The sequence below is a fragment of the Nilaparvata lugens genome, chromosome 4 (assembly GCF_014356525.2).
Source record: "Nilaparvata lugens isolate BPH chromosome 4, ASM1435652v1, whole genome shotgun sequence".
NCBI classification, from domain to species: Eukaryota; Metazoa; Arthropoda; class Insecta; order Hemiptera; family Delphacidae; genus Nilaparvata; species Nilaparvata lugens.
In genome coordinates this window covers 10251992-10274312 of record NC_052507.1, presented here as the reverse complement: position 1 = coordinate 10274312, position 22321 = coordinate 10251992, and the positions used below count along the sequence as shown (strand labels likewise).

Sequence of the window (22321 nt, the reverse complement as noted above, 5' to 3'; positions counted from 1 at the left end):
GATGCAAAGGATGAGAAGAGAAAGAGAGAGAGAGAGTGAGGAAGGATGAAAGATGAGATGATGTTTGAAGTGCATGTCGAGAGGTACTCAGCTTTGCACCCTGATGCGCTGAGGGCTCACCCACCACAAACTGTTGTAAAAGATTCACCTTACTTGCGATAATTATCAACATTCTAAAGAAAAATTCTCTTTCAAAACTTTGATAGGCTGTTTTTCATAGCGAATAACAAGTACCGGGTACTGAATTATATTTCAAATTCTCAACAAAAATTTTCATGAGAGCTTGAAATTTTCATGTGTTTTATGGTGAAGTGGTGTTTTGTGAAGTACGGTACTGAATCATATTCAAAATTTCCATCTAACCCCTTAATGAAGAACCGAATCATATTCAAAATTTCCATCTAAAACCTTAATGAAGAACTGAATCATAAACAAAATTTTCATCTCAAACCTTTGTAAGACTTGTGTTTTATTATGCAGCTCTGTAACTTCATGACATATTGAATACTGCATCAGGTTTTCAAAAAGCTTTACACTGTTTCATGGTGAAAAGATTGTTGCGTGCGAAACTTTTCATACAGTTCTCGGGAGTATTGAGAAATAGTATAATTCGCACCTAGAGCAAACAATGAGATTTTTCCGGCTCGAAATCGGTTTTCAAGTCCGAGGCCGTAGGCCGAGGACTAGAAAAGATTGAGAGCCGGAAGAACATTTTTGCCCGTGGTGCGAACGCTATTTTTCGCCACACACAAAAATAGACTATATATATATATATATTATATATATATATATATATATATATATATGAGAATAGTTGTTTACCAAGCACTTACCAGGCTCTAGCAGATCTGAGGTAATCTGAATATCAGGAAATTGTCCAAGTATCTATTTTTATTTTTTTATTCTGATTTGTCTAAATAACCTAAAGGATGATGTTCAATTATGTGGGAGGTTGAGTTTATACTTTTTTATTCTTTCAAATGACAATGAGATGATATTATTATAAATGTTTTAATCATTGAATAATGAACACAAATAACGAAAAGTTTTTTGATCAGCTGTTTTTTGAAGTGCATGTCGAGAGGTACTCAGCTTTGCACCCTGATGCGCTGAGGGCTCACCCACCACAAACTGTTGTAAAAGATTCACCTTACTTGTGATAATTATCAACATTCTAAAGGAAAATTCTCTTTCAAAACTTTGATAGGCTGTTTTTCATAGCGAATAACAAGTACCGGGTACTGAATTATATTTCAAATTCTCAACAAAAATTTTCATGAGAGCTGTGTTTTATGGTGAAGAGGTGTTTTGTGAAGTACTGAATCATATTCAAAATTTCCATCTAACGGATCTAACCCCTTAATGAAGAACCGAATCATATTCAAAATTTCCATCTAAAACCTTAATGAAGAACTGAATCATAAACAAAATTTTCATCTGAAACCTTTGTAAGACCTGTGTTTTATTATGCAGCTCTGTAACTTCATGACATATTGAATACTGCATCAGGTTTTCAAAAAGCTTTACACTGTTCCATGGTGAATAGATTGTTACAAAACTCTTCATACAGTAGGCCTACTCGGGAAAATTGAGAAGAGATAATTATGTTTTCAAAGCACAGCTCTCTTTGTTCGGTGTTGATTTAGAGATTTGAAAACATATTTTGTAGGTACAATGTTATATACAGGGATCTATTTAGCGATGATTTAGTGTATTTCTGGATGAGATTTTGATTTGAGAGTGAGTCAATGACGTCACTGTCACTCAGTTTTATGACAAAATTCGTTCCAATGATAGCCTGAACCTTGTTAGCAATCAATTATTGCTAAAAATAACCGACAACAATAAATATCCCAAGTACTTCTCAGGGTCACCCCCAAATTATCCCCGGTAATTCAAAATCTACAAAAGACTATTTTCATTGAAAAATATTTCATGATTGGAGTATAATACAGCTTTAAGCTGTAGAAGTGTATAATAGAGCAGAACTAGAGAATCGATTATTATAGATTCGAAATGTCTGTAACTTCAGTCTGCTTCTGCTACACCGGTTAGATTCCTATTCTGTATGGAATTGTTATAATATTATCATCCCTTACCTAATTACCTGCGCACAAGTTATGAAGTTTCAACATCATCATGTTAAAAACTTCAAGTGATGACCACTTGAGCCAACTCTTCTGAATATGATACATGACTTGAAAATCGATTCCCATGTGGATCGGAGCTCTCTTGAAGCCTGAAACTCATCTCTCATCATCTTTAGCCTCATTACTACGCACAAACCTAAAGGTGCGTACAGACTTTCGCTCTGCTCCGCAACCGAACGTCACTCCAGCAGAGCGATTGATGATCGACCGGGGAGCAACAATGGTTCGACCGGGGAACGCGAGAAGATCTAACATCTTCCGTAACGTTCATGATGGGTGCGGGGGCGGAGCGACTGTGAATCGATGGAGGAACGAGGGCGGTACAAGGGCGGAGCGTGCTCGGTGCGGGTTGGAAGCGCGTATATGTGTAGGCAGCTTTAGGCTCATGTAGGCATCACCATCAGCAAAAAAGAGAAAAAAATCAACCAGAAATGGTATTTTCTTTGGCACGATTTTTAGAGCTACTGAGTTGTAATTTTTCTACTTATATAATGGTGAATGAATTGGCTTTGTTATAAAATTGTAAAAAACAATATGAATGCAAAAAATGTTACAAACTGGGAAGAAGAGAAATAAGTTTTGAACATGTATTAGTAAACAATATCGGGACCGAACTTCGCTCTGGAGTACAAAAGCATAAAAAAATTATTACGAAAGAAGAAATTACAATAACATTCATAAAGAAATGTTCTATCTAATCACAATAAATTGAGATTAATTCCCAGATGAATGCAAAAATTTCCCTCACAAAGGCCCAGTTGCACAAAAGCCGGTTAAATTTTAATCCTGATTAACTTCACGTGAACCAAATCAGAGAAGACCATTTCAAAAAGATCAACTGGAATTAATCAGGAATTAAAATAACCCGGCTTTTTCGCGACCGGTACTAAAGTACCTGATCGAATGATTACAAAAGTTCAACAGCTGAGTCATAATTTTGACACAGTCCCACACACATGAACTCGCTCACTCACTTCCATCACCAACAGACGACGAAATAATTATTATCAGCTGTTTTTCCAAGGATGAATAATAATTATCCTTTTAATGTCCTTCAGCGAGTTTTCCCAGGGATGAGACCTAGTGCAATCGAATCTTTATATTATAAGCCTATTATGTTCTGAATTTTGTGAAAATCATTGGAGCCGTTTTCGAGATCCGGTGAAATACAAACATATAAACATCTAAACACCCAAACATCTGAACATATAAACATCTAAACATATAGACAGATGCTGCTCGTTTAATAGTATAGGATATAGGGCCGGTCTCCGAGTTCGAGTCTAGGTAAGTTCTAGACTTTAAACAGCTGGATTCAGAAAATTGGCTGTCCGAAACGGGGCGCAGTCGCAGTCCACGTTCAAATTAAATTTCAAAAAACTAGAAAATTGAACATAAAACAAAATGGAGGGAAATAGTGTAAATTTTCATCTATTTTGAAGTATTTAGGAATGTTTCATTCCGTAAAGGAAAAACCTTTCCAATTATAGAAATGAGAAAATGAAGACTATCATAAAAACTGCGACTACGCCCCGTTTTGGAAAGCCAGTTTCCTGACTCCAGCTGTTTAAAGTTTAGAACTTTTTAAATCCCGAGCTCGGAGACCGGCCGATAGAGTTACATGTCAGAGATAATCCCCAGGGATAAATCCCCTCTATTCTATGGTAAATAAGCTCGTTACAAGCACCAATACAAGCTTCGCTGAGAGGCATTCAATTGACAACAATAGAAAATGTTGCCATTGTCCGTTCATTCCATTACAAGAGTGATGACAATAAATAGGTCACTGTTGCCTTTATAGAAGGGAATAAATGTGTTTTTTATAGCGTTGATTATTGTAAGAGCAAAGGGTTATTTACGAAGCTGGATTGTTATATTATTCAATGTTATAGAACTGACGGGATGGATTGAATGTATATGTTATAGGAGCTGCCGAATTATTACTTCAAATGATATACAATGTACCCCGTTTATATAGCTTTATATACGTTTTTCTGTATTATGTATAAATAGATATATATGCCGGGTACAAGGCCGATGTTTTTGAACCATCGATCACAGCAGTCTCTTTCAAAGCCATTTTAACCGCCTCTGTCGTTTTTATTATTGTTGCCGCTTCTCTCATGTTTTATTCACAACTTTCTGTCCTCTTTACCACGAAGTTACTAGTCCTCCTTCAACCTTTCTCTCTTTCTTTCTCCATCCCACCCACACTCCATCCGTTTTCTCTCTCTCTCTCTTCTTGTTTTCTTCTTCTTCTTTTTCTCCTTCTTCTTCTTCTTCTTCTTCTCCTTCTTCTTTTTCTTTTTCTTCTTCTTCTTCTTCTTCTTCTTCTTCATCTTATTTTTTCTTCTTCTTCTTCTACTTCTTCGTCGAGTGAAGGTTTCTCTTGTTTTGTGTTAATCGTCGTTGTAAGTGCTGCCACAAACCGACTACTGAATCAAACAGCGTTGACCAATCACAAGCGAGAATTATGTAGTACACGCCCATTCTCGATTCTGATTGGTCGATGCATAATGTGTCACCATTCCTTCAGAAATGTTCTAAATAATAATCCTCCTTCGTCAACTCCTCCTCCTCCTTCTTCTCCGCCTCCTCCTTCTTCTTCTTCTTCTTCTTCTTCTTCTTCTTCTTCTTCTTCTTCTTCTTCTTCTCATCCTTCTCCTTCACTTCTTCTTCTTCTCCTTCTTCTTCTCCTACTTCTTCTTCTTCTTCTCCTCGTGCTTCTCCTCCTCCTTCTCCTTCTTTTCCTCCTCCTCCTTCTCCTCCTCTTTCACTCCTTGATGAATATTTGTATCAAAATTTGAGAGCAGGCTTATTGTTCAAACCGTTGTCAACTACTTTTGACTGGGCACTAATGGTTGATGTTAATCATTGTCATAGCATTGAGCTAATTAGCATTCTCATGTTAATTTCGTTGGTAATAGCCATGCCAAAATTTTGCCACGTCTTTTCTTCAAAACTGCAAAACCTTTTTGTAGATGACATGAAATGAATGAACTTCAAAATGAGTTTGTAGAATCTTGAAATTAGACTTCTTTTTCTCTTATAATCATCTATATTACAACAGTGGGATTCAGTTTATGAAGTCAGTATCTGATTGATCATTTTTAGTGTCTCCTTGGTGTTATAAAATGGTAGAATCTTTTGTAAAATTTGACTTGGAGTCCAATGCAACCAGTTTCAAGTTCATATATACAATGGTTATTTAGATATTCCAATAAATTTGCACAAATCAGTAAAATACATGGAATATCTCAACAATAATTAGGGGCCGGTTTCCGAACTCGGGATTCAGCTAAGTTCTAGACTTTAAACAGCTGGAGTCAGAAAATTGGCTTTCCAAAACGGGGCGTGGCCGCAGTTTTTATATTTTCTCATTTCTATAATTGAAAACGTTTTTCCTTGACGAAATTAAACTTTCATGAACAATTCAAAATAGCTGAGACTTCACACTTTTTTCTCTTTATTTCATTTTGTGTTCAAGTTTCTAGTTTTTCGAAATTTAATTCAAACAATGACTACGACTATAAGCCCCGTTTTGGAAAGCCAATTTTCTGACTCCAGCTCTTTAAAGTCTAGAACTTAGCCAAATCCTTGTTCGAAAACTGGTCCTAGGTCTATTTTCTATTGATTATAATAGAATAATTCATTATTAACATCATATCACATAAATATCATATTGTTATTGTTATTGTTATTTCATCGTATAAAACCGCATATGATTAGCACAGCTCAAACGGTGTACGACATGTCAAATATATCAAGTATATGGTTTCCCTCCATTGAGGGAAAGTTTTTCATTTTACAAATTCGTCTGGATAACTTATGATCCCTAGGATTTCAATGAGAAGATCTCATAACATTCTCTTAATGAATACGGGCAGCATTCAGTCAGTATATCTTTGAGAGCTGTATAAAATTTACCATGACTGTCAACACTCTTAAGTTCGTCCGTCAAACAGTTGAAAATTCTGAGCCCAGCATAATGTGGTCCCCCCTCCAAGAGCGAAAGTCTATGAGTAGGGTACTGGAGGGTAAACATTTTATGTCTTGTGGGGTATCTGTGTGAAATGTTATCCTCCATGAATTTCTGCTTATTACTGTAAACAAAATATGCAATATCCAAAAAATAAAGGGCTGGAATTGTTAATAATTTTAGTTTTTTGAAAATTGGCCTACATGAAACCCTAGATTCGGCTCCCTCAATAACCCTGATTGCTTATGGAACATATTCTGAAGGTTTGTCTGGTTGCATATACTAAGATGACTTCAGTCACAGATATCCACACTAGATATCGGTGGAAAAAGAAACTTTCCAACAATGCCTACCTATCATTTTCACTAACTTTATAACGAGAACCTCACTATGGTTATCGATGTTTAATTTTGTTGTGATGTACACGAAGGTCGTGGCAAAGGAAGAAAACAGAGTGAGAAGGATAGATAAGCAAAACAGCAAGGGGATAGAGAAGGATAGAGACTGATATGGAAAGCAAGGGGTTGAGTAGCAAGGAAAGGATACAAGAAGGGACAGGATAGCTGAGAGTAGATCATCATGGCTCAGCAGAATAAAAGTAGTTGATCCTGATCCTGATCCACATCCTATCCTGGTCCTGATCCTAACCCTTCGCCTCATTGTATCCGAGGGTAATCCAAACACTCTTTGTGCTTTGTAAGGGGTTGAAGTGAGGATTCCACCCCATTCTAGTGCCATGTTGATGATATAGCGACACTGGTAGGCCTACTGATGACGATGATGATGATGATGTGTATGTTATCGATGTCTTCCGCTACCCTCAACAGGTCTAGGCACTTGCTGCTCCCCCACTATAATAGTGATAAAAATTACGTATTCTTGTAAGGGTAGCCGTTTCACTACAGTAGTGTCCCTGCACTACAAGCTACAACATATGTCTTATAACAAACAACGTTAAAAATTATTCATTATGTTCAGTTTCTGCGTTTCGATAACAGAGGCAGACTTCTGAATATCCTGGAGGCTTTAGAAATAACTAGAAATATATGAAATGATATTATTTAATGAAATAATGATTTCATTTATCAGAAAAATTCATAATACAATAATTTGTAATAATACAATACACCAAATAATAACAATTGAAAATTAATATTAATTAATCCTTCTGATTAAATTACACATATGCAAAGCTTTAAAGCTTGACCGCATATGGGAGTATCCACAAAAATAAAAAAATTCATTTTGATAATACAAAATACACTGCTAATACAAAAATAATAATTTTAATAAAAATAATAATAATAATAATAAAAGATGACACATTCACTTGATTTTTCCACAATATTTCAGTTATTTTTCCTTGATATTTCAGTTGAATATGATCAGAATCATTCCAAACAATAGAACACGCCAATCTAGCTCTGTCATGAATTCGTCAGTCATTTTTTACAGTATTTTCCTATGTTTTTGTAACAATTTCTATTGATTCCATGTATTTATTTCGTAGCTTGTAGCTATTAAGTATTTTTCCATTACTGTGTTTGCTGTATGAATACCCATTTTGTAACATCACTTCACTTGTATGAGCTACTTTTAAAAAAAAAGTATTTAATAAAAAAATAATAACATGAAGTACCCTTTCAATTGAAATTTTTCAGGTTTCTTGATATCGGCCAATGGCCAAAATTAGTTTGTATGAACCGACAGAAATGAGAAAGGCTTGTCTGGGTCAATAGCAGACGTTCACCTTGATAGGTCACGGCATCAACCAATAACGGTGCTCGGCCGTTCATATGAATACTGCTGCTCTTTAAACTCTAGTTCTAGTATAAGTAATAATGAAGGCTTACTCCAGATAAATAAACTTGTCATATGTGAACCAAACATACTTGGATGGGAAATTTATTGAAAACAAACAATTGAAATAGATGGAAACTGAAAAACGTGTCTGTTTTTCTATGTTACAGCCCACAATGCCGGCCTGTCGCCTTCTAGCACGCAGGACTCCAACAACAGCAAAACAGGCGCACAAGATGGCGGCTCCACAGTCGAAAAGGACAAACTGTCTACCGACTGTGCGTCGACCGGGAAACTGTCGGCAGACTTCACGTCGACAGGCGACAGAGCACCCGAAGAGCCACAGAGCAACGACACCAGCTACGGAGTGGAGGCGACCGCTGTGCGAACTCTAGCGGCGAGTACTGGAACTGTCGCCATTCTGGGGACTACCGCCAAGACGCCGCAAAGCCGACGCGAGAGTCGAGTCAGCAATATTGAGCAGGTCAACGATGAGGGGAATAATAGAGTGGCCGAGACCAACGCCGACAGCATCGATGTTGAGATAAAAGACGACAAACCTGATACAAAAAAAGAGGTACCTAGTTCGGTTGTGAAGGAGGTGACTGAAATCAAACCTAGTTCACTTGTAGATAAATTGGAGGAGGTGGCTAGCGCGGTAGACAAGATTGAATCGGTTGTACATAAAGGTAAAACTACTGTCAACAAGGTTGAAACAATTGTTAGTAGCTCTACAAGAACAGAGAGCTCGGTAACAACCAAAGAAGAAAAGGTTGTTGTAGTTGATGTAGAGACAACCAAGGTTGTTGAAGATGTACCCACAAAAGAAGTGAATGTTGTTGAGAAAGATTCAACAAAGCAGACTACAACAGCACTTGTAGAGGATGTAAAACTGGACGCAGATTCCAGCAGTGTGGCAGAATCACCGTTGGAAGATGCTGGATTTTCTGAGAATAACTTTGCAAGCGAAGGGGAGGAGAATGAGGACGATAGGCCAACAACAGTTTTGGAGATTGAGAAAGCGCAGAGCGGTGCCGAAATGCGGAGCTCGCTGTCTGAGAACAGTGAAAATGAGGATACAAAAGGCATTGATGATGAGATATCCAGTGAACAGTTGAAAACTAACAGTTTGTCGGATACCACTTTGTCGGAGTCATACAATGCTGGACTGGATAGTGTTAAACAGTCGGATAATGAGGGTGCTACACCAGTCGTCGAGAATGCTGAGGTTAAGGTTGAGGATGAGGGTGAACCAACTGATAAAAATGGAGTAGCGGAGAATGATTTGAAGAGAAATGGTAAGCCAGAAATAGAGGGAAAACCAGTTGTTGAAGAAGTTGCTGTTCTGAAGAGGGAGGTAAGTAGAACTGAGAGTGAGACACCGGATACTAAGAAGGAAGTTGAAGAAGAGCCAATCATCAAAACTGTAGCAACAAAAGTGGAGAGTGCTCCATCCAACAGGAATTCAGGTGTTGATCAGGTGTTGAGCACAGTAGACCTTAAAGAAGTAGCGAATAAGGTTGAGAATGGGTTGATGAATGGAGTAGCAGAAAATGGAGAGGTTGATAGTAATGGAGTGATCGATGACAAAATGTCGGCTGCAGCCACAACAATTCAAGCTACCTTCAGAGGTTACCAAACTAGACAACAGAACAAAGATAAGGTTAATGAAAATCTAGAACCCGACAGTTTGCCCCAGGATATCACCAGCAACGATGTTGAAGTCAAAGTGATGCAGATAACTGAGATAGTCGACGAAGAAACAGAGAAAAAGTTGGAGAGTATAATCGCATCCAAAGAAGGTCTCATTGAGAAAGTGGATGATAAGTTGGACGCGGCAGCCACTGCTATACAGGCGACGTTCAGAGGATATCAGACGAGACAGAATATTAAGAAAACGGATGAGAAGGAGGGAGAGGAAGTTATGGATAAGACAATAAAGGTTGATGGAGAGGAGTCGAAAAAGGTTGAAGAAGTTAGTAATAAAGTGGTGGGAGAAGATCTAGTTGTGGAAACTAAATCAGATGGAGTTAGTCAGGAGAAAGTGGAACCAGTGGATGAAACAAAACCTAATAGTCACAAAGTAGAGGAATTAGTAGAGGATACGGTAGCAAATAAAATAGAAGAATCAGTAGAAACGAAATCTAGCAGGGAAGAAAAGTTAATCGACAAAACGGAAGCGAATAAACTAGGAGAATCTGTAGACAACACAAAATTTAGCAAAGAAGAAAAGTCAATTGACAAAACGGAAACAAATAAAGTAGAAGAATCAGTAGAGGAAACAAAATCTGACAAAGAAGAAAAGTCGATCGACAAAACGGAAACAAGTAAAGTAGAAGAATATGTGGACAAAACAAAATCTAGCAAAGAAGAAATATCAGTAGACGAAGCTGAAACAAATAAAGTAGAAGAATCAGTAGACAAAACAGAATCCAGCAAAGAGGACAAATCTGTAGACAAAACAGAAACGAATGAAAAAGGAAAATCAGTTGGCAATACAATACCTGACGAAGCTATTTGTAACAAAGTGGAGGGAACAAAACCTGAAGTGGCTAGTAACATACAAGAGGTGAAACCAGTAGCACAAAATCAATCAGTTATTGAAGCTCAAGTAGACAAAGTACCTGAAAGTGAAGAACCAGCTAAAAGCGTTTCACCAAAAGTTGAAACAGTTCTGAAAGCTTCTCAGGAGAGCAGCGATGGAAGTTCGTTTGACTCTGTACAGAATGGATCTTTGGATCCTGTCACATGTGTGAGGATACAAGATAAGAAATCTGGCGTGTTGGAAAAAGATGGATCTACTGAGAAAGTAGGGGTAGAAGTTAAGGGTGTAGAAAATAGCAGCATAAAAGATGAAGAGAATAAAGAATCGTTAGCGGCTACCACAATACAGGCAAATTTCAGAGGATATCAGGCGAGGCAAAATCTGCAGAAGAAGGAGGAAGTGATAAAGAGTGAGGAAGTAGGAGAGGAAGAGGATGATAAAGTTTTGACAGCAGCTACTAAAATCCAAGCCGGTTTCAGAGGTTATCAGACCAGAAAAAAGCTGAAGGAAGACGAAGACGACACAGTCGTAATAGAAGCGCTAACTTCAAGAACTCCGGAACTGGTTGAGAGTGTGAGGGAGGAAGTGGACGAAATTTGCAAGCGAGCTGTGGAGACGACAGAGAACTTGATCAGCCAAGGGTTGCACAAGTTCCACAAGAGTAGGAGTGTTGAGGAGGAAGAGGTGGGAGGAGGAGGTGATGAAGGACAGGAGAATGGAGGAATCGTGGATGAGAGCGAAGTGGTGGACGTGGCAAAGCAGACGATAGAAGCGGTGTTGGAAAAGGCGGAGAAAATCGCAGATGAGAAACTGAATTCGGCTGCTACAACCATACAGGCTTCATTCCGTGGATTCCAGGCCCGTCAGAATCTTGAGAAGAACACAGATGTTGATGTGAGTAATCATGTTATTCATCCATTCATTTATAGTAATTAATAGTTGATTTATTAATATTAATTGTCATGATTTCCTATTATTTATCAAGTTTCAGCACCATATAATAATACCGACTTGCAGATTACAGGGCCTAGACGTGAAAAATCCATATTTTTCACTTATAATTTTATAGTCAGAAAGGACAGCAAGTCACTATTATAGAGTGAAAAAGCTTTATGAAACATTGAAGCTTGTGATAGAGAGAGAAATTCAAGATTATTCATTCAATAATAATTACGCGAATCATCATCTACTTTGAAGATTCCTGCGATCGATAACAAGGAGAATAATCAATAATCTCTTCAATAATTTCTATAATGTAGTGCTAGATTATTGGGTGATTGGAATAACTATTAATTTGTTCTATAAGTGTGCAAATAGTTTGTTCTTTGGCAACATGAGTTTTAGCTAACATACAACAAATTATCATGTTAGAAGAATAATCTCTCATTTGAAGTGTCATTTATTAAAGCAAACTTAAACTTATTGCTATCTCTAGAATCACGAGGTAGGATGAAATCATTACACAAACGGTTTTAAGAAGATATTTGTTCAAGTTAAATTCAAAGAATAAAAAAATTGGACTGTTACTAGATTTATATCAAAGTCAGTTTCATTTTAAACTGAATACAATAATATTGTTTTTATTCAGATTGAAAAAATATTAATGAGTAGCATATCTACTAGTATATTGAAAATGGAGCCAATTAATGAATATAAGTAATTTCATGTTATCAACATGTAATTTCTTATCCAATCCAATTGGTAAAGCGTTTGATACAATAACATCTATTTAGTAACCCTCTCTCATTAAATAAGAATTGAAGTGGGGTATTCCTTCCCTGCTGTACATTCATTTAAAGTTTCTATTAAGTCATTGTGATCTAATCATCAATTATTTTTTGAATCATGAAAGATTCTTTGAATCGAAGAAGAAAGTAAACTTAGTAGATCTGACAAAGAACTTCTTATAATTTACTATAATGGTCTTCCTAATTTCAATATTCCAAAGCCTTTTATTAGCCTTCATTCGGGTTTTATAGGAGTCGTTATTCAATATTTTTTTTCATGGATGATAATTTCATTTATGTTTAGAGCTTCTCTCAATATTGAAGGATCATGATATACCATATAATTTGATATCAATATAAATATCAAAATTATTTATGCACAAGTACAAAAACTATTTTCTTCTGATATTGTTTGTTTATACAAAACTCTTTATTATAATTATTATTACTTATTTCTATTGTCTACTTTTTTTAAAATTACAAGAAATAACAAATTGGAATTCCTGTAGGTAGGCCGCGACGAAGAAAAAGAAAAAGAAGAGGGCGAAGAAGAAGACATTGACAAAATGATCGATCAGATGTTCAATTTGAAGTCAGTCAAGTTCGACTTCTAAACCAATATACTGCACAAAAACAAGATCAATAATCATAATTCAGGTCAAGAACAATACCAAAAGCATAAAGTGGATCAGATCAGAAGAAGATGTTTTAATATCATTAATAGTTTCTTTTCCAATAGAATAATTTTCAGATCATTGCTATTTATAATTTTGTTCACAAGTTTGAAAAGTTGAAAGCTTGATTAGATTGTTGCTGGTTGGAAGTGTTAAATAAATGGATGAAAATGAAGTAATTGTTTGATTTTTCAATTATAAAAAGAGGGAATAAAGGTTACTTTTATTGTAATCTGCGTGAATTTGATTCCTCTAAATATTATTTGAGTTTTAAAACTCGTTTGGAACCCACCTAACTCACCTAGAATCATTCAAGGCAACCTAGCTACAGATCCGTTTATCTCTAATAATTAAATCCTTTGCATAGTCCCCATTCATAACCCTAGAGATTTATCATCCTCATGAAAAAATAACGGTTTCTCAAACTGAGAGTCGGTTCTCACTTATCTAGCCAATCGCAGTATTATTTGTGATAGATTATTTCACTGTCATTTTCTTAAATACAACGTTCAATGAATTTTGATTTATTTCATGTATATTGTGTTTAATTGAATAATATTATAGATTGATTTATTGATTCAATACAATTCAAATATTAATAATTTTCTCCAATCATTGATACCATCAATCATCAAATAACTCAGGTACTCCAGTCTAGGATTTCAGATATTAGCTTTCTGATATTATTCTGATTATAATCATTATCACAGTTTCTTCAACGTTCCTGTAATATTACAGAAATTAATTCTGATTTGTAATGGAAGTTCCAATTATCATTTTTACTATTATCTTGCGGAACATTATAATTGAAAAATCACCCTTCCCTCCCCAGTTATTCTCCCACTCCTGAATTAAGATAGAAACAAAGTTCAAAATTGGGAGTTGTTTTTATTTCACACAACACACATCAAGTTCAAATTGATTCAGTAGCTGAAATTCTTGAATTTGTTCCATAATTCAGAAAAGTGTTCCATTCAAATAAATTTGTTTAAACAAATCAGAAGACCTGGAAAATAGAGGGAAACAACGAGTGATGAATCGAGGAAAACTAAATAATTGAATATCGTTCCAGCAGTAAGAGGTCAAAGGTTACGTTCTTAACATGCTAGCCTCTATTGCAGTAAGTAAATTCCTTTTTATCGAGTGTTTGTTGCTGTTACCCAAATCTGTGTTCTCCAATATTAATCGATAAACCTTTTTCATCCCCTGAATTAACAGAGAATGCTTTTCAGCCCCATAAATATGGAATTACAGTATATTATATATTTTTCCTCCATTTATAATCCGAATCATCCTCCTAACACAAGTCTGGAACTCATGTGGGAAAACAATATTATTCAATCTAAAACAATATATTAAATCTACCGTACGTTCACACCAGAGTTCTCAACAAAATGTTTTTCCTCCCTTAAAAATTCTATTTGATTTAACGAAACTTGGCAAACACATTTGTGTTACTTCATGTGTCTGCCAAGCTATGTTCAATCTGATAGTATTTATAAGGATGGAAAAAACATTTTGTTGACAACGCAGCTTGAAGAGATCTTTCATGTCTACTCTAATTTGAAAAGAAGTTTACTTAATAACTTTTATACCTCTCCGCTTTTCACCCATTAATCCAAATCACGTTGTAATTATATCAATCAGTGTTTTACTCCAGCATATCAATTCAGAAAGCATTATAATACTTGTGCAAAAATGTTTGTTGTTCATGATTTTGTGAGTGTTATCTGTGAATCTATGTATGGTTTGTTTCTGTTTTTATCAAAACTCTTTAATCCAATCCAAATTGGTCAGGCACAGTTCGAGCTATCAAAACTTGAAATAAAATCAAGCTATAATTTTTGAATTAAGACTTGAGATTTTCTCTAAACTAATTGACCGGCATGATTAATTTATGATGATAATGATGACAGTTCAAGTTATGAAAACTTGAAATAAAATCAAGATATTGTTTTTGAATTAAGACTTGAGATTTTTCTTAACTAATTGACCGGCATGATTCTCTTATGATCTTCTAATACAATATACCGTATGCAGTTTATTTCCAATAAAGAATAATCCAAGTCTCACTTCTTCCGACACTAATAACAGTTGTTTTCAAAGTCTGGCATAGTAACTGTTGTTGATAAATGTTAAAATTGAATAGTGAATATCTAAAGTATAATGGATAAGGATTTTAGTTTATGATGTATGATATCGTCAATGATTTTTGGATTCTTCATTAATAAGGATCATTTGAGTAATTTCAATCAATACTTACAAACTCAGCACAGCAAATTTCATTATTTTTTTAGATAATATTTTAATTGATTATTATTGTTCAAACAAGTATGAACAGTTAATACAGTATAACAATATCGGGAGACCGAGCTTTGCTCTGGAGTGTAAAAGCATAGAAAATTTGTAACGAAAGATTGAATTTATAGTTTATATTTATTTATCCTTTTTCTCAGTCGTACAATTATTTTTCAAGTTATATGAGGAGGCACAACAGGCTTATGCCCAAAACTGTCCCTTTTCAAATTTATACTACAGTCCAAATAAAAATCTAGGTTGAGCTAATATCACTCATCAAAAAAACAATTCATTCACACTTCAAAAAACAAACACATCATCAATTACAAATAGATATACTATGAATTCGATTTGGAATGTTTGCTACAACATTGTTAGTATATTGTTAATATACAATTTGCTAATATACTATGTACTATTCTATACTAACAACATAGTTGTTTATCTAGTTACTTTTTTGGACTTTCTGAAGAAAACATGTTTTCTAAAAAAAAGAGAAATAAACGAAAAAAAGTTTTCGCCACACTGCACAAAAAGCAGCTGTTATCCAGTCCCTACGTAGATCTGAAAGACATTGTTTGCAGACGACTCTCGTCTGACGTCAGAACAGGTTTCTTTCCGGCCTAGGCCCCCTAGAGTACCCTTTCCAGCCGCTAACATGGAACTAAGAAAGGTGATCAAAAAACAGCTGATCAGAAAACTTTTCATTATTTGTGTTCATTATTCAATAATTAAAACATTTATAATAATATCATCTTATTGTCATTTGAAAGAATAAAAAAGTATATAATCAACCTCCCACATAATTGAACATCATCTTTTAGGTTATTTAGACAAATCAGAATGAAAAATAAAAATACTTGGACAATTTCCCGATATTCAGATTACCTCAGATTTGCTAGAGCTATCACCTTCTACTTCTGCTTTCGGAAGTGCTTAGTAAACAACTATTCTCATATATTATATTGTTTATTTTTGTGTGTGGCGAAAAATAGCGTTCGCACCACGTGCAAAAATGTTTTTCCCTGATCTCAATCTTTTCTAGTCCGCGGCCTACGGCCTCGGACTTGAAAACCGATTTCGAGCCGGAAAAATCTCATTTTCTGCTCTAGGTGCGAAATATACTATTTTCTTGCTGAATTTTTCTTCTCGTGAGATCAGCTGAATGATCCCACACATGCACTCGTTCACTCACTTCCATTACGGTACCGACAGAAGACAAAATTTCCAGCTGTTTTTCCAAGGACGTATTTATCCTTTTAATGTCTTCCAGCGAGTTATTCCAGGGTTGAGACCTAGTGCAATCGAATTTTCATATAATAAACCTACTTTGTTCCAAATTTCGTGAGAATCGTTAGAGACGGTTCCGTTGAGTGGGAGGAGACTGTCTAGCTGGGCCAATGGCAGGCGTTCATGCCTTTGACCAATAGCAGTACTCGCCTACTAGTAATATTCTGCTGCTCTTGTATCTAGTTTTAGTTTATCAGAGATTGACAATGGTGTAATAACCGAAACCGGTCTTTCTAAGTATCAATAAATCTGTGGTTTTTTGACAATTTCTTAGTCTTTTTCATTAAACAAAAAATATTTCACTCAAATCTCTACAAATTGGAAATTGTTGAGTAATTTTGGAAAATTTTGAGCCAGAAAAGAAACACATCTTCATGATATAGTCATTAAAATAAAATTGATCATTTTAAAAACTGCCATTATAACGTGGACATCACTATAGTCATTTTCATTCAATACGTTTAATTGCATTTAAAGTAGATAATGTGTGAAAACTAGAAGCTCATTCCACTGCATTACAACATTAAACTATCACATCATTACATTTCTACCAAATTACTACATACTACTACGTCATGTTTAGCTCACATTTTTTCAAATCTTCTACTGGCTAACAAGTGTTTCATTCATGCCAGTAGTCTCAACTCCTGCCGTAAGAATAAGATAGTTGATGTAGCTATTTAGGATAATGATTATCAATTATTATTAAACGAAAATCCAAATTAAATGCTGTAAATCACCCCGAAGACTTCTGCTAATATGCAAATATTGACAACATTCATTATTTTATTCATTAGCATTTGATTAAATTAGGTCTTAGGTCTACGCACAGGTTTTACCTTGTAGGCTACTCCTTAAACATAGATGAACATAAAAAATATGCTGCAGTTTTGGGAGTATTTTTCTTGTATTATCTTTAGATGTTATCATATTATATTATTATAATTGTGTAAGTTTTTTGAGAAATAAAAATTAGAATTTGAATTAAATGCAATATCTGAGTAATTTCCATCTGTAGAATTGTTTTTGCCCAACTGTCACAACTTTTATTATTTTTGTGTTTTTGTTGGATAAGTTTAATTGAAAAAATCATGTTCTATCCATTTTACTAACCCCCTGCTCTTCTTCCTCCACCTCCAGGGTCTCCCGGACTTCCCGCCATCGACCGAGGACGAGGATTACACCCCGGTTCCGGATGACGACGACCTCCCCCTGCCAGACCTTGAGGCACTGGAGTCTTCCTACTCGGACGAGCTCGCCACAGAGCCTCTCATGCCCCCTCCCCCCCTAGCTGCCACCAACCCCCCAACCACCCCCCTGCAGAACCTCACCATACCTGAGACCGAGGAAGTGAGCGAAGCTAGCACCGAGGTAAATTCATTCATTCATTTATACAATAAGTATATTATCAAAATTATAGGGAGAGGAAAAATAAGGTAACCTCCCTTGTGCTATTTAGGTAACACATAGTCCGAAATACCATTAATTGCCTACTTCTTTACGTTATAAAGTTAGCACTTCATTAACATTGGTTTTCCATTCTTGTCTGTCATTAAACAAAGCACATAGTTATCCTTTTCCAACTTCCCACCATTACCAAATTGTTGGTAGGCTATGATAAAATATAATAAACCAAAAAAATATTCCATCACAATTACGAAGTTAACATTGCTCAATCAAAGCAAATAGCTGCATCTTTTATAGATCCGCACTGTTGGCAAATTGCTTGCAGGCTTTGTATAAATATAATAAACTACCAGAATATTTAATGTCAATTATGAAAATTAATTACTATACCATGAAAATATATATTTTCTTATCATTATTAAACGAAAATCCAAATTAAATGCTGTAATTCACCCCGAAGACTTCTGCTACTGAGAATATTGACAACAGGGTAAACAGCTAGATGATGGAAATTCGATGAGCGCTAATATCCATTTTTTTATATAGTAGCGCTCATCAAATTTCATTATTAACAACAAATAAAATCAAATTAATTTGTCCCTGTGTGCAGCGAGTCCTAATAGAACAAATTTCTGCTGATACCCTGAAATCCCACTTTCAAAGCCTATCTGATCCACTTCTGCATATCATCAACTTGAGCATTGCTTCGGGCGAGTTTCCTGACGCCTCAAAATTGCAAAGGTGATCCATTGTTCAAATCAGGAGACATAACTGAGAGTTCAAACTTTCGTCTAATCAGCCTACTTAGCGAAAATAGCAGAATTAGCGGCATATTTTCCAAAATTCTTGAAAAAGTAATAAAAGACCAATTACCAACATACCTTGAAAGTAATAGATTACTAACTATTTCTCAATAAGAGGTTATCAAACATGACCAATCAATATCATGTCGATTAATTCAGGTTGAAACCATTGAGGAGGACCTGAAATCGTTGTGTAATAGTGTGATATTGAGAGGGTAGTATTGTAGTTGTTTTTGTGTATCTTATATTATTTTTCAGGTTTTTGAACTGGAATGAGCTTTGATTTTTACTGTATGTTGAACCCTGCGTTTTAGTCTGAGAATTGAATCTGTCTTGTTTGAATTTGCTAACTTGTTGCTTAGTTGTCGAAATTAAAGCAATTTCTTGTCGGAAAAGCTACTGTATTTGGGAATTGTACGACCATTGACCTTTTTGCAGCTTTGGCTTTTCCACTGGAAGTTATGCTCAACGCTCGTGGAGGGGGAATAATTTTCAGTGAAAAGGCCTCAGTTGGAATTGAGACGTAACTGGGAAAACATGTAACGGTGTGCGAGCCTCGGTCCTCTGAATGGGCCCATTTCCCATTCAGAGGGACAAATTGTTATGTTTTCAGTTATCAGTGATTTTTATCTTGTTGTGATGTAAATGCATTAGAATTGTAGAGGAGGGTTTTAAGGCTGTGCAAAGGCTAAGAATAAACTTTCTACTCGTGATATTTCCCCAAGTTTTTCGATTTTTATATCATCAAGCTACCAAAATGAAAACGTATTCTTGAATAACATTTTTTTCCTATCATTACTTTTTGAGATATGAGCGCCTAAAGTTTGAATTTTTGGGACAGAACATTTCAAATTCGATAAGATATAAATCCATGAGATTTAGAGGATGGATTCTTCATGGTATTGTTGATCTAGTAAAACAAAATTTTCTGAAAATATCAATAATTTTTGAAAAAGTTATTCAATTTACCAAAAATAACCAGAAATAACTCAACTAAAAGTTATTTTTGGTTATTTTTAGTAAATTGAATAACTATCTTAAAATTTATATTGTCAGAAAATTTTCGTTTTACTGGATCAACAATACCATGAACAATCCGTTTTCTAAATCTCATGAATTTATCTCTTACCGAATTTGAAATGTTCTGTCCCAAAAATTTAAACTTTAGGCGCTCATATCTCAAAATTTAATGATCAGAAAAAAAATGTTCTCCTTAGAAAACGTTTTCATTTTGATAGCTTGATGATATATACAAATCGAAAATTTAGAAAAATATCACGAGTAGAAAGTTTATTTTTAGCCTTTGCACAGCCTTAAGTGGGAGAGAGGGCCGGCTGCGCCCTAACGTCGCCATCCAGGTTAAAATAAAGGCAGCCTATCTATCGATCTATCTATATACTGCAAATATTGATAACAGGGTAAACAGCTAGATGAAAATTCGATGAGCGCTACTATCCATTTTTTTAATAGTAGCGCTCATCTAATTTCCATCTAGTTGTTTACCCTGTTGTCAATATAGTACTAGCAGAAGTCTTCGGGGTGAATTACAGCACTTAATTTGGATTTTCGTTCAATAATAATAATAAATTCATTAGCATTTGATCAATTGCAATATCTCAGTAATTTCCTTCTGTAGGTATATATTTTCCTAGTGAATAGAATATATCTGAGATGAAATCAATCATTATCAACAAATCAAATCAAATCATTTTGCTACTATATTTGTCCCTGTGTACAGCGTGTCTTAATAAAACAAATTGATATGGATACTTTCACAGAGGTTGGCAATAACTATGACCAATCAATCTTATTTCAGGTTGGAACCATTGAAGAGGACCTGAAATCGTTGCAACGGCCTCAGGAGTGTGATGAACTGGATCGCCTGGAGCGAGAGAGAGACTCCACCGACGGAGAGTCGTCTCTCTCTAGTGCGGCCACTAAGATCCAGGCTGGAGTCCGCGGGTACCTCACTAGAAAACATATCAATCCTAACCAGGTAACATATCAATCATGACCAGGTAACATATACCAATCATAAAAAAGTGACAGATCAATCATAATCACGTAACATATCAATCATAACCAGGTTACATATCAATCATAACCAGTTGACATAGCAATTCTTAATAAGCCAAGGGCTTTTTCTAGTAGTGAAACATTTGCTGAATTTAAAGTGATGACAGTACGTCAAATTTATATAAAGAAACTTCTCTATTATGCATGGATGAGGAAGGATGAATTTACAGTGAATAATAACGTTTCTATGTATAACCTGAGAGTTACATCTCATAACATTTATAATATCAACTATTCAGATTTGACAATAGCGCGAAGACAATTGGGGTATCTTAGCTAAAAATAATAAATATCATGCCAAATGCATTGTCAGAATATCTTTCTAATAGGGGTAGACAGAGGATGGAACAGATAAATAAGTGGGTGATACAAACATTTTTCTTCGACATCAGTCAAATATTATAATTACTAATAATTTATTGTTAACTTCGATTTTTGTAGCTTTGATTATCAGTAAATAAATTTTTATATTGTCTAAACAGCTGATACTCTCACTCAGCGGTCAGGGTTTTGCCCTTGCTGGGTGGTGCCATGTAATTTTATTTTATTTGTAAAATAGCATAATATTATAATCTAGAATATTTCTTTTGTAAGTTTTTTATTTTGTATTTGTTTTTATGGGCAATAAAGATGTTTGAAAAAAATCATAACCAGGTAACATATCAATCATAATCAGGTAACATATCATCAACCATAACCAGGTAACAGATCAGTCATAACCAGGTAGCATATCAATCATAACAAGGTAAAATATCGATTACAATCAAGTAATATATCAATCATAGCCGGATAACAAACAAATAAATACTCTGATAAAACGTATAGGAATTCGTTGTCAGTTTGATTGAACCATAAATCCTGAATTTTTATACTCTTAAATGAAGTCCCCTAAGGGTCTCTTCACACTTGGCTGCGCCACGGTACGCTACGCTGAAATACGTCCCGATGTTAAATTCAAGCTGCGAGCCGGTCCCGTTCACATCAGCGTAGCGTAGCTTTTAATATTAATATTGGGAGATAGGACGGCTACATCACAGTATACATACAGTATTTGAAATGCGAATTGATCAAATACATAAGAATATTCTACATGCTGCGTACAGTTTGTTATCTGAAACTATTAAGATCCCTGTATTTCGCATTGGTGAATTCGAGAATGGAATATGGCTTAGAAGTCTGAGGAGGCACATACGTTACTACTTTGAACCCAATAATTGTCCTACAAAAATATTTTATAAGAATTATTACATTTAAAAAAAAATTTGAGCACACGTTACAACTTTTTAGAAACCTTAATATTCTGCCAATCGGGAATTTATTCATTCACAAAACATTGAAACTATTCTTTAATAGGAGTGGAGAGAGAAGAATTTGTGATTTTCAAAGAGTTTCTCGAAACAGATCAAATGTCGTTGTACCTAAGCCTAATCTAACAATATTCAGAAAATTCTATCTTTTTTTAGCACCAACATTCTTCAATCACCTACCGATTGATATCAAAGATTGTCAGGTGAAGAATATTTTTTTGAAAAAAAAACCGTAAGCATCTTTTAATGGAGGACGATATTAACA

At 35.2% G+C, this 22321-nt stretch overlaps 1 protein-coding gene across 3 annotated transcripts in view; it reads left to right on the top strand.

The window, feature by feature from the left end:
* The window catches only part of LOC111049457 (A-kinase anchor protein 12), a 109776-nt gene that overhangs the window by 63832 nt on the left and 23623 nt on the right, over nucleotides 1-22321 (top strand). For all 3 annotated transcript variants that reach the window (XM_039426614.1, XM_039426613.1, XM_039426612.1), the window contains exons 3-5: nucleotides 8100-11368; nucleotides 17604-17834; nucleotides 20490-20669. In XM_039426614.1, coding sequence (XP_039282548.1) covers nucleotides 8100-11368; nucleotides 17604-17834; nucleotides 20490-20669 — 3680 coding nt within the window. The remainder of the gene's footprint in view (nucleotides 1-8099; nucleotides 11369-17603; nucleotides 17835-20489; nucleotides 20670-22321) is intronic.